This window comes from Pseudoliparis swirei, chromosome 17, assembly GCF_029220125.1.
Source record: "Pseudoliparis swirei isolate HS2019 ecotype Mariana Trench chromosome 17, NWPU_hadal_v1, whole genome shotgun sequence".
Classification (NCBI taxonomy): domain Eukaryota; kingdom Metazoa; phylum Chordata; class Actinopteri; order Perciformes; family Liparidae; genus Pseudoliparis; species Pseudoliparis swirei.
Window position 1 is genome coordinate 14,580,206 of NC_079404.1, and position 14,107 is coordinate 14,594,312.

The 14,107-nt window shown below is 40.7% G+C and overlaps 1 protein-coding gene across 4 annotated transcripts in view; it reads right to left on the minus strand.

The window, feature by feature from the left end:
- The window catches only part of LOC130207228 (echinoderm microtubule-associated protein-like 6), a 74,149-nt gene that overhangs the window by 32,625 nt on the left and 27,417 nt on the right, over positions 1-14,107 (minus strand). For 3 of the 4 annotated variants that reach the window (XM_056435729.1, XM_056435731.1, XM_056435728.1), the window contains exons 3-8: positions 8,864-9,023; positions 6,064-6,162; positions 5,902-5,970; positions 5,535-5,720; positions 4,845-4,980; positions 754-827 (exon numbers count right to left, since the gene is read on the minus strand). In XM_056435729.1, coding sequence (XP_056291704.1) covers positions 754-827; positions 4,845-4,980; positions 5,535-5,720; positions 5,902-5,970; positions 6,064-6,162; positions 8,864-9,023 — 724 coding nt within the window. Of the gene's footprint in view, positions 1-753; positions 828-4,844; positions 4,981-5,534; positions 5,721-5,901; positions 5,971-6,063; positions 6,163-8,863; positions 9,024-10,873; positions 10,954-14,107 lie in introns of those variants that run through there. The other variant, XM_056435732.1, reaches the window with a different exon arrangement.

Consider the following 14,107-nt stretch of genomic DNA (forward strand, 5'->3'; position numbering starts at 1 on the left):
GCTGTCCAACTCCAACACTTAACTTTATAAATTAAGATGTATTCACATATGAAGAGTCTTTACAATATGATGTTTACATAACAGTGTATACAAGTACAGCTCAAATTATTAATGCATTAATCAATGTTCATCAACTTATTGCATTATTATATATTAAATAACCCAGCGGTATATATAGTCATTTAATTGGGATCTTAACCAACTGCAGCATTGATCTCAATTCAATTCAGTTTATTTTATACAGCCCATTATCACAAATTACAAATTTGAAAAAAGTGAAGAAACCTTCAGGAGAGCAACAGAGGAGGATCCCTCTCCAGGATGGACAATAGATGTCATGTGACCAGAAGGAATCATTACAGAGTCATAACACATTACAATTAAAGTGTTGAACACACAGGACTTGTACTAAATTGCCTGTATATTGTCTGATTTCATTGTTAACCTCATTACTGTGAATGCTCACAGGGCAAAAAATAAAACTCACTTCTGCAAAGCCTTGTCATTATCTTTTATTACGGCCTTATGGACTTATAAATACACAAGGAGGGCAATAAAAGTGATTAAAGGGGAAACTTCATTGCTTGGTTCACTTGGTTTGGTTTTAGTTGATCTCGAATGCATTACCGTACATCACACGTTGCAGTTAGGTTAGCCAATGAGGATCCAGCGTTTAGCTCACCAAAATAAAAGCATCTCTGCAGGAGAGGAACGACGTGGAGCTGTCTTTATGTTCCCTCTTGTTTGTCTCACCTCAAAGATCTCGCTGTCTTGTGTTCCCGCCAGGATTCGGTCTGCTCGCCAGCAGACGCTGCGAATAGACAGTGCTGGAGGAGGAGGAGGAGGAGGAGGAGGAGGAGGAGGAGGAATACCCGTTAAGACCAGTCATCGGCACAAGTCAAAGGCTAACGTTAGACTTTTAAAGAACTACACCGGTCTCCCAAAGAACCATTTTTTAAGGTTCTTTGAGACACCTTTATAGGTTCTTTGAAGAACTATTTAAGGAAATGGTTCTTTAGAGAACCCTGGTTTGGATGGTTCTTTGTAGAACCAAAAATTGTTCTTCTAGGGCGTCACTTTAAAGAACCATTTTCGGTTCCAGGTGGCACCTTATTTTACCCATATTGTCTGTGTGTACTAATGCATTGCAACTATTAACATGATTAAAAGGAAAAGCAGCACATATGGACTAATTGAGCCAGTCGTTCAGCTGTTGGGTCATTTAATTAATAACAAAACCTCCACATTCTAAACTCTTCATTGAGAATATATTTGACTTTTCTCTCTCTACTCTGGCACATCTTGAAGGATACGTTGTACTTGTTTCCTCATTCAAAAGGAAAATAAAAGTACTTTATTATCACATCTACAGTAGGAATCTACAACGAAGAAAGGGAAAGACGTTTCCCCTTCTGAGTCCAGGCCAGAGGAAGTCACAGACACTTTTTCTTCTTCTTTCTCTGTATTCTCTAACCTCTCCATCACACTCCTGTTCCACAGCATCCACAACGCCTGCTGTCTGTCGCTGGCGGGCATTGAACCGCCGTGTGAGGCTGCCAGTAACTTTGTTAAATAAACCTCCTCCCTGCAGATCCCCAGCCAAAGCAACCTGATACGAGTTTACGGCGTAAATCGTAGGACTCGCACCGTGAGAGTTCTCTCAGTATTTCTGAAGTTTCATCCCAGGAGTGTGAGTCGCTGCCTAAAGGCAACAGAGAGGAAAACGTCACCGCGACAAATTACTGCTCGACGACCCAGAGGAAAGAAACGTGGGAGAAATAAATATCATATATCTTGCTTTCGTTTAATTTTGACGCCTTCTCTGAACACTATGTTTCTCCTTACTGAGCTGTTTAATGTTTACTCTCATCCTCTGAAACGTCGGTTACAAATGATGTATTTCCTGTCGGCCTTGAATACAGGTGTGTATTCTCACGTGGCTCTTTTTTATTGGCCCTCATGGCTGCAGAAGAGGAGTTTAGATATTAGTCTTCTGAATTAACCTTTTACAGGAAGGGACTTGGAAGAAAACTATGGGGAAATTCATATTATTTATGAAGCAATTTAAAGTAATTACACACTATCAGTCATCATCATGGAGACCGAAGCAGAGGCAGCGGACATACATATCTTCATGTGAGCTGCCTATTTTCTAACTTTCCTCAAAAATATGTAATAATCTGTTTGTTTTTTCTTCAGATTATTATTACAGACATTAATCACAACCAAAGTAGGTTTTTAGTCTGAAATAAAAGATGTTCTCATGGATTCTTGGAATATTATGAACACATTTGCTTTATTTTTATACTCGTACATTAATAAACCTTTCCACATTTCCTCTCTTAAAAACTGCAACGCTGTTTCATTTTAATCTAGATGCATTACATATTTTTACTATCACCTTTTTCTTTTCATTTTATTCAACATTTTTTTATTACATTTTCTCTTGTTATGTTTCCTGTTGTTTATTACACCAAAGCAAATTCCTCTGCTTCGCAATACACCGGATTTTCATCTAATTCTGATGGTTTAATCACATGACCTTTCATCAAGGTCAGATTGATTGATTCTCTGGGAATCATGAATATCTGTAAAAACAATGATGGCAATCCTTCAAATAGTTATCAGACTTTTCCTGATGACAAGAGGAACCTTGTCCTCCAGATTTTAATATGTTCATACCTTCAGAGAGCAAAAATAAAGACTTAAAAAAAACTTTTCTGTCCTCCACCCTTGATAAACCAGGAGCCATTAACCTTTTTAAAAGCCCTTTAGCTAAACTTCCACCTTCTCCAGAAAAGAGAAGACTAAACTTTTACCTCGTTCCCTCTCGCATTTTATGTTCAATCTTTCTCCTGAGAAATCTTCCCAAAGGAGGAGACATAAAAGGAGGTTTGGGGGGCTTAACCCTTTAAACTGTCTAAAACACAGTGACGGGCCGTTAGGGCCAGCAAGGCCTTCTCTGCTGGCCTAAACATCATCAGAATATATATTTTTTTCTAAATATATTTCCCCACAAATATGTATTCAATTATTTCCCAGAGTAAGAGTTATTCTCTTAATTTCATAGCGTTCCTCTTGGTTGTGCTGCTGCCAGCCCCAGGTTGAGATTTGGAGGGCTGGTCTTTATGTTAGATCTTTTATCCAATCATATTCAGCCATCGTGTGTTGCCAGGGGGCTAAAATCTGCCCTTAGGCCTTCAGAATCAAGATTGCGGGCGCTGGTAGCTTCAAGTGAATGGGAATGACAATGTTGTGTCAACCAATCAGCTTTAGAGTTGGCTCCTGTAGGCCAGGAGCCAGATAGCAGGCGGAGGGCGTGCACGTCTTTTGATTGGATTACCAATATTGAGAGGCGGGGTCTATGGGCAGGTATATGCAGAACCTCAGAACTAGGAAACTGAATTTGATAAAGGAATTAATTCGCAGACTACAAAGCTGTTTTTTCAACCCACAATGGCGGAAGGAGGAGAAGATGTCGATTTGGTCGAGCATATACTTTTAACGCCTTTCTCAAGACGAACTTTTCAAGAAAAGTTAGACATCGTAAGGAGGACTTTTTTTCTTCTTTTTCTCCGTCCCGATGCGCGCATTCTGCAGCGCGCGAGACGGAGAGCCGAGAGAAATGACATGCTGTTGTGTAGATACGATCAACATCAGACGGCTGTTTAGTTTAATAAATGAACAAAGACGTGCTATAGAGAAAATGACGGGGGCGGGCCAATTTTTTTTAATGTCATGCGATCTACCAATACTACGCCGCGATCGACCGGTAGGTCGCGATCGACGTATTGAGCAGCCCTGGTCTAGAGCCATGGCATCATAATGATAGTAATAAGAGGTGGATTAATTTGGGTGGGACTGTGTAGGACCTCACTGAAGGCCCAGGCCCCAGGCCCACGGCCCGCCACTGCTAAAACACTATAATAAACATGAGCAGATATATTCATGTTGTACATCAAATTAAAGAACACAACTTGGGCTATAAGAATCAGTAAGCCATTTCAACACAACTTAAACAGCAACTAAAATAATCATTAAAATATCATAATCATAATTTTGTCAGGAGTCGGCCACTCAGAAAGTTTCCGGAACGAGCGACATGTAGCTCCGTGCTATCGGAAAAAATAAGATGTTAGAAAGCAAGAGGACTTCACACAGATCCTAAATATCTTTAAAGGATCCTTCTGTACTAAAGCACCACTGTGATATGAGCTAAAGAACACAGCCACATGAATCGCTTTATAGCTTTACAACCAGAAAATGTAACTTACTTTTGTTGTTTAAAGGTGCACCCCCGCAGCTTCTCCTAAAAATAATAGCATCTCTATTGTCGTCATTAAGGAGTTCAGACGTTCACCACAAACTTTTGTTTGCCCCTGCTCTCCTGAAAACTCCTCAAAGACAGAGAATCAGGTCGTTTCTGTCTAAAAAACAAAGACGTAACTTAACATCTGAACATCATAAACGTCTTTATGAGGAAAAGAAAAAGATTGAAGTGGAGGATATCCGAGCCTCAACCTCCAGGAGACTGAAGCGTCGCAACCTTCAACTGACAAAAGAGTCTTCGATTACAGAAGTGACCTTTTTCTCTCGCTCTCTATTCTTCTCCGGCGAGGAGGACGATGGGTAAAAAAATCTGCCTTTTAGAAAAGGAGATGAAGCGATATTTAACGTCGGTGGGTTTATTCAACTCAAATTAGGTTTGATGGAAAGGTGTAAATAGCCAGTCGAGGTGTCGAGGTATAAAGGTTTCACGCAGATATAACGGCTAGTCGAGGCTGCCCGTCCACCTCCACCTGGTATTTACTTGCAGTCTCCAGCAGGTAGACGGACGTTCGTACCTTTATAACCCTGCTCGGCCTCTCGGAGGTCGATCTTGGTGATCGGCTTGAAGTCGGCGTCCCACAGTCGGATGCAGCCGTCTCTGCCCCCGGTTGCAAAACCCTCCTCGCAGAAATACATGCTGAAGATACCAGCCTGCACGCGCATCCACACACACACACACACACACACACACACACACACATATTTGGGTCGTTGATGGTACAGGACATTTGGATTTCTGGATCAAAGCTTTCGATCGTTGATATAAATGAAATAATGTTTAAATAATAAATGGTATCTGCATTCATGAACTAAGCAAATCAATATATTAACATTTTTCTTCCTTTTTATAGCCAATTCACACTAAATGTATGTATAACCAGTGTACCGGTTCACGGTAGAACGTTTGGTTAGTTACACCGGTCCCTGTCGGACGAAGATAAGATCAAACTTGAAACTTCAAACATAAAAAGTAAAGAGCCTAACAATGAGTTAGAAATCCCAAATATATTTACAATAATCAATGCCAGTTCAGGCGAACAAAGTTGCTATTTTCTTATCGATTTTACTGCATTACAAATTAAACATCTGGAATATATTCTGTTGTATTGAATTGAAATTGAATTACAGCAATGCTTTCCTATGTGTTTTTGTAAACGAGTAGATCTCAGCTGGCAACTTTAAAATGGAGGTCAAAGGTCGCTCACCCCGTGTGCCGCCTGAACTGTTCGCGTCAGGTTGAGGAGCTTCCAGACGTAGATGTCCCCGTTGAGCGCACCGGAGTACGTCAGGTCATCTTTAGCGGACGCCACGCACAGGATGGTCTGCAGGTCGCCCGTCTTCCCAAAAATCCCCCTCTTTGGAGTGAGAGCGTTCCCACACAGAGACCAGAACTACAGAGAGAGAGAGAGAGAGAGAGGGAGGGAGAGAGAGAGAGAGAGAGAGAGAGAGACCTTTACAGAGAGCAATAAGTAACAGTGCTGGGTGTGTTGTGTGTGTGTGTGTGTGTCTGTGCATGTGTGTGTGTGTGTGTCTGTGCGTGTGCGTGTGTGTGTAGTTGTGTGTGTGTGTTACCTTGATGTGTTTAACTCCACAGCTCACCAGGCGGTTCTGTTGAACTGGATCCCAGCTGACATCGAAGATCTGGAGTCAGAGGAGATGTTAATACATGTTAACAGTCTACGTAACACACACACACACACATACATACACACACACACACACACACACACACACCCTGTCTGAGTGTCCGGTGGCTGTAGCCAGGATCTTCCCTCTTTTCCACTCCCAGATACACAATGTGTTTTTGGCATCCAGGCCGACCGAGGCTAACCGCTGCAGAGGAGAGAGAGAGAGAGAGAGAGACAGAGCATTTAAATAACATATTGTCTGATGATGATGAACATTATCAAGTTGACAGAATCCTCTGCTTTTCTTTTCTCATGTGAAGACAACGTTGGACCATTAATGGCTCGGAATTACATTTAATTTGAAGTGCAGCAGCATTATGCAGACAGACAGCATCATTCAAAGTCCTCAAGACTCTGCACAACTTAATTATAAATCAGCTGCACAGAAGTCTGAGCACTTAATTAATTATTCAGCTGGATTTATGATGATTTTATTGATTCGCCGTTTACTCTAATTTACTCACAGTTGTTAAGTCATCGTGACCAAAGACTCAGCCAGAGTCAAAAAACGCCGACACAACAACATTCTCTAATTTTGCTTGATGTATTTTTTTAACCGTTAGTCAGAAGAAAAATAAAATATATCAGAACCACAGACGATAAAACACCCGGCAGCCATGAGTTTCAATTGTTTTCTTCCTCAGCAAACATTTTAAATATGCTTTATTTATTTATTTGGAGGATATTCTTTTTTCGACCATTTTTTCTCTACATTGGTGTTGAACTCATTCTCACTGTGGGCCCCATCAGCTTCATGGCTGCCCTCAAAGGGCCGGTTGCATAAAACACTCCTGAACATATTGTTAAATAACTCTCTTTGCATTTGATTATTGTTTATTTGAGTGTAGAAATATTATACATAAGAAAAAAAAATTAGATTATAATATTAATCCATTTAATTTAAAACCTTCAAAATAAAAGCATAGGATATTTATTTTTAATTTATTTTTGAAAAAGGCGATTATACATATTTCAAGCCGTCGGGGGCCACATAAAATGATGCAGCAGACCGGATTTGGCCCGCGGGCCTTGTGTTTGACACCCGTGCTCTACAACATCGTCACCTGGCTTCAACACTTCGGTTGCTAGAGTCTCGTTTGTACTTATTTTATTGTGAATATGAGCAGAAACAAAATAGTCAACAAGGCCTTTGGCCAGATAAGATCTACAAGCCGGGAATTTAGCTGACAGAGCTAAACTCACAATGACAAAGAATTATTAAGAGTTATGTCTTGACGGTTGTGGCAGCTGTCTGCAATTTGGCCAAAGGCTGCTGGCTGGTTGGTAATCAGTCAGCAGCCGATGCTGCTCATATAAAAGGGCAGCAGAGATGGAGTTTGGGAGAGGAGAGTGAGCAGAGGTGCAGTCTTGTGGTCTGCTGTGTGTTAAAATAAAATACGTTATCGATTGGAACCTCTGTGTTTGTGGCTGATCCTTGGAGCTTTTGGGGGAAACCCACGGGTAACGGCCCGGAAGCTGTAACAACGGTCAAAAGCAACTCGGAAAGAGGCTGTTACTTTATGCTTACACAAACTATTTCCACAACGCAATTCAACAACAACAAAGACTATAAAACAAACTATAAAGAAAGCTAACCTGCACTGGGGGAACACACTGTGCAACAGGAAATGAACAGCTGCCTCCCGTGGCCGAGGTAGATGTGTAAAGCACTCGCTCAGAGCGACACTAAAACCTGGCGTGTGTCTGTGAGACTGAAGCGCTGAGAGATTGTTCCTCTACTCAGAGCGCCGCCCACAGACGATTCGTTTTAGATATTGCTCTCTGACGACACACCGAGCTGCCTCACTTTCACCGGAGACAAAACCTGAAAACTAATTGATCGCCTGGAGACAAGCGAACTCTCCGGATGACATTGAACCCGTCGCGCAGCTGCTGCGAACTCTTATAGTATGTTTGAGTCACAGTGGAGAGTCAGTGGGAGCAGATGATGATGATGATGAAGATGGAGCCACACACGGTTTAAATCCACCAGCAGGCGACTGTACTGCACACACTAAACCTGCATCCAACACTTTGCCTCTTTCTTAACCCTCTGGAGTCGACGCCCGCGCCCTCGTGTTTCACACTGTTTCTGCTTTTAAAATGTTTATTTTAAATAAATTTTAACGACTGGATGAATCAGTCGGGTTTCCTCTTCCAATTCAATTTTCAGCTTTAGGGCCAAATTATCTCTTAAAAGTTGTGCCTGAGAACAATTGTGCTTCATTATATAGAGAGATGAGATTGTTTTGCGATTGTTGATGTTTAACACACATGGGTATGTGTCATATGCAAGGGCCTTTGAAAGGTGAATTTAAGAAATTGTGTAACATTCATCATCATCATGATCATCATCATCATCATCATCGCTTTGTCCTTCATTATCACTCCTTTTCTTCCTGTCCTCCCCTTCTTTTGTCCTGCTTTCACTGTGTGTGTGTGTGTGTGTGTGTGTGTGTGTCCATAACACAATTCTTCTGTGACCTTTAGGTTGATATACGGGTGTCCTTTAACGACAAAAAACATGTGATGGACACGCACACACACACACATGCACACTTGCACACTCACACACACTCACACGCACACATAGTCACACACTGACACACACACTCACACACACTCTCACACATGCACACACGCTCATATGCTCACACACTCACACACACACACACACAGCCACAGCAGTCAGCAGGTTGAATTAGTTTATGGATCATAAATCGTGTGTGATTGTGTGTGTCAAGAATGCGCGCGCATGAACTCTGCCACCTAAAACATGAAACGTGTGTGCGTATCTGTGTGTGTGTGTGTGTGTGTGTGTGTTTGTGTGCGTGTGTGTGTTTCACCTGTCCGTCAGCGCTGAATGCGAGGCAGGCGATGCCGTGTGTGTGTCCGTCCCGGAGCAGAGAGACGGTCTGGACAGTGAAGGAGTCCCACACACACACGTAGGGATCCTTCCCCACCTGACCCGTCGCCACCAGGGAGCGCTCCGGGTGCAACGCCATGCTGTCGGGGGGAGGGGGGGGGGGGGAGGAGTGAAGGGATGACAGGTCACAGTCACACACAAGCTCTAAAAGAAGCCACATTTAATCAAGTAAAAGTCCTGTAGATGCCACTAAAATGCTAGTACAAATATGTCAATATGTGTTATATTATTATATATTGTGTTCCTTTTGACAGCATCAACATCTTTTATATATTTCGATATGACGTGTGTATAAATAAACAAGATACAAATAGAAAATCTTCCTCTTTATCTCCTTGAGGGTCAGAGTGTGTTCTCTTTTACAACGAGACTTCTATAAATACGCTCACTGCTTAATGGCATCATTATCAACTGCTTGTGTGTGTGTGTGTGTGTGTGTGTGTGTGTGTGTGTGTGTGTGTGTGTGTGTGTGTGTGTGTGTGCTTGTCAGGAAAGGTGTTCCTGGAGAGACTGTGAAGGAAGCAACAGCAGAATAATAATAAGTTAACAGAAATAGAACAGGTGTGTCAGCCACACATTGATCCCAGGGATGCTGTCTGCACCCTTCGACATCGCTTCTCTCTCCTCAACCTGCCAGCCAATGAGTCTGCTAGCTGCCACGGTTGCCGTGACAACCACATTGCCAAGGGCACAGGAGCTGAGGATTGAGCATAACAACTGTGGAGTCAAGGTCAAACATCACAAAACAAACACACACACACACACACACACACACACCTGCACTCACCTCTATGCTGGCTGACACATGACAACTTCATATTTTATTTCTCATGTATCAAGGTTCGTCATCATTTATCTGACGCTTTTGTTTCCGCTTCTACACATTTAGGAAACCAGCTTTTATTTTAATATCAAGGTTCTCTCTGTGTGTGTGTGCGTGTGCATGTGCGTGTGCATGTGTGTGTGCTTCCAGTATTTCTCTCAGCTGCCAATGATAAAAAACGCTTTTAAACTGAAAAATTCTTTACAGAAACAAATGATTAATAAAATCTAAATATGAAATGAAAATACATATTTACAAAATACTTGGACAAAAAAAGGAAAAGTGTTTTACTTTAGATATTTATTAATGCATATCATCATTATTAAACAATCTCATCTCGATGCTCATTGATCTCTGAGTACGAATAATACACCAGAGGAACTTCAATTTTCAAATGAACTTTTATTTCTTAACTGTGGATGTGAGAATGCCTAAATTAAAAACTGCATTGAAAAACATACACTAGAGGAACCGAGTCTCCACAGTAACACTGGTAAGACCATTTGTTACCACATAAATGTTCTCTGAAGGTCTAAAAGGCTGTCAAGTGAAAAATATGAGCATCGAAATAAATCAAAGATAGAAGTCTGTGTAGGAGGAAGAGCGGAGGAGAATAATGGAGACACTGAAAGGAAGCTATTACAGTGGCTTCTTCAACAACAACAACAACAACAACAGCAACAAAAGAATCCGTGTTGAACCACAACATGTTTCTTCAAAGCTAAAGTCTTTCTGATGAATGTACAGATTTATAAGTTAGATGTTTCAAGAAGTCTAACGCCTGTGATTGGATCATTCAGGGTGACTTTATGAGGGTTTTATTGATTTTAATGCGCATATAATTGTCCATAAATCTACTTCTAAATTATAGAAAACGATGCTCCAGAACTTCCTTGAGAATCTCCATGTGTTTAAGACACATCCATAATGAGAACATTGCAAACAGGAACTGCTCATAGATTATTCAGCCTGCAATATGTAAACAAGTAAAGGTGACCTTTGATTGAGACCAAATGTAGAAGAGTTACCCGAATTGACAGAATAATGCCTCAAGTCTATTATTGAGAATAGATTGTGTCTTGGTTCACCTCCTCTCTATTCACTCACCCTATTTTAGTCTTCCTCTTCCACTCCTTCCTGAGGCACATAAATCATCCATCTTTTTTTCCCCACCACTTCTTCTTTGCTTTGTTTTAAACGTCTCCATTTTCCCTTTGGCTGCATCCAATGCCCACTTTCCTTCCCTCCTTTCCTCCCTGTTCATGACCTTGGGACACACTGCCATCTGTTTGGTTAAAACGCCAGGCAGGTCTCTCTCTCACACACACACACACACATACTATAAAGTCCCTCTTGGCTATTTATAGAAGCCGCACAAACTATAATAGCCGCTACAAATAGCTATGCTGTACTGTGTGTGTGTGTGTGTGTGTGTGAGTGCAGCGATTATGTGATTTATAAATGATTCACCTGGAGAGAGAGTGAGAGAGAGAGAGAGATAAGCAGATTTTCTTCAGATTTATCAGATGAAAAAGTAAGTACTTTAGGATTAACTATATTCCTAACACATTGTATATGACTAATTATATGAGAGGGTCCTTGAACATTTAAAATTCAGGACTTTTAGTTGAGTCAATACTGCATGTGGAGTTCCCCAAGGTTCGATTCTAGGGCCCCTTCTCTTCGATTTACGTTACCCTTCGATGATGTCATCAGGAGACACCACATCTCTTTCCAAAGTTACGCAGATGACACACACCTTAATGCGGCCGTATTTTAGACACTTTATGCCCGGATGTCACACCACGTTTTACAGCTCAACCAGGATAACATTAAATTTTTTACGTATGAGTTCTAAAACTCAGAGATAGAAATTGGTTCCCTCGGACAAACCCAAAACCAACAAGCAGGAAGTCTTGGTGTGACTTTGACTCCGATCTGAAAGCATGGACGAGAAAGAGAGAACACATTACGGCTGTTTTGAAGTTCTTACATTGGTTGTCCGTTCGTTTATATTACATTCAATATATTTCACTTACTTGAAAAGCTACCTATTTAGCTACACCTTTGATAAAGGTCTGTTTATAGAAAATGTGTTCAGGTATCTTGTAATATCATATAATGTATACATTATTAATTATATATATATTTATTAGTGCTGTGAAAAATAACGCGTTAACTCAGTTAAATAAATTACAGGATTAATTAGTTTTGTTTTTTTACGCATTTAACGCATGCGCAGAATGAGCTTCCAATCCGTCTGTTGTTGGTCGTCTCGAACCAGCAGCATGTCATTCTGTCTCTACGTGTCGCGTAAAACACGACTCCGATCTCCGTCTCGCGCGCCGCAGAGCTCGGATAGAAAGAAAAGTCACTAGCACCCCCCCCCCCCCCCCCCCCCACGTCAACAACTCTTCTCGGAGCTCTTGCCTGTCTTGAGAGCCCTGTAAGTGTATATATGTGATTAACCTGATTAAAAATTGTAATAGTTTCACAGCCCTAATATTTATGTTTTACATGCATTTTTAAAAAGAATGTTTTTGATAAAAAATAAGTTGAAAATATATATATTTTTTTACTGTTATTTTATTGTATACGTTGGATAATTGTATTCTTTTTTATATATTTTTTTGTATTTTTGTTTTACTATTCTATTCAATTAAATCTCAAATATTTGAATTGTTAACTGGGTGAATTGTTTTAGTCTTTTCTGTGGTGGTCAGTCATCTGCAAAGCACTAACCTGTATGACAGGTGCTACTGGAATAAAGTTTGATTGATTGACAGTCTCTATATAATTTAGGTGGTTAAACATAAAAAAATAATGAAGCCACATATTCTTCAAAAATCAAATTACTTTTCCTAAATTACAGCCCAACAGTTTACAAGTGACAAATCTCCTGAATACAAAGTGTAGAAAGCGGCAGCGTCTGCTTGCTGCACATCAAAGCTGCCGGTGGGGAGATGTGAATGAAAGCCGGCAATCTGGGAAACATTCATCACAAGAATTAATCGGTAACGCACACACTTTAATAGTGCCAATTAAACTAGAATGGGCGCACATCCCCCGATTAATATTATAAATGCCATATGAATAATACATTAACTACATCTTTGTGTATGGTCATATTTCCTTCCTGTTTGAGCTATAAAAAAAAACTCCTTTGCAATAAAAAACATTTTCTCTGCCTTTTATTTTCTCTTCCTCTTGACTGAGATGAACCTTTCAGTCCAGCTGTGACCTCTGACCTTTGGCCACTTCACAAATACACACTACTAACTAACAGGCAGCTTCATAAACACACATGCAGATATGAATGAAATCGGTGTATGTGAGTTTATTTATAGTAGGTGGGGAAATTAGGGCAGCTTCTATAAATAGCTCAGAGGAACTCCTCCACTGTGTGTGTGTGTGTGTGTGTGTTTGTGTATGCGTGTAATACAACACATTGTTTTCCCCAGTCGCCCGTGTAATTCAGAACACCAGAGTCTTAAAATAATATTTTTACAGCCGACAGTATCTCGACTTTTGTCTAAATAATAGTTGAATATTTTGGTTTTGTGTGTATTTATTATAAAGTCTGTATAAATTAAACAGGAAGTTCCACATGCTGTTCCTCAAGTGATCATCAATTTCAAAATCACAATCTTCAAAACCTTAGTTAAGAATAAATTCAGTCTCAAGTCATTTGAAACCTGCGAGGTCCAAATTACATCTCAGGAAATTCAAGTTATTACAAATAAGTAAAAAATGAGTGTCTTCAAAACAGGTTAAAACAACTATAATCTGAAACGAATATAATCTGAAACGACAATAATCTGAAAAAAACATAATCTGAAACGACTATAATCTGAAACGACTATAATTGTTGTGTTTTCTGGCGAAGGTGAAGAAACAACTGTGGAGATATTGCCCTTCAGAGTTGCCCAACAATGTTGCTGCTGGGTATCAGCTGCCTCCAGAGAGAGAATAGAATGAGAAGTGGGTGGACAAGAAGCTTAATAACCACCTCTAAAATAAAGTGTACATCTTCTCTCTCTTTTTTTCTCTCTCTCTCTCTCTCTTTACATTAAGTTGCTTAAATTCAGTTTCCAGACCTTTCACAATTGCACTGACGAGTGACATAACTCCCCCTCCGGAGGGGCTTGTGTGTGTGTGTGTGTGTGTGTGCGTGTGTGTGTGTGTGTGTGTGTGTGTGTGTGTGTGTGTAAATCGGTGTGTGTGTGGGGACGACAGCGTGCGCCTCGGTGCGTTTGAGTGCCAGCAGATCGTGGGAACATCGGTGGCCGCAATAAGGTCTTCGTCATCGTCTTAATGAAGACCACCGAGCTGTGAATACAA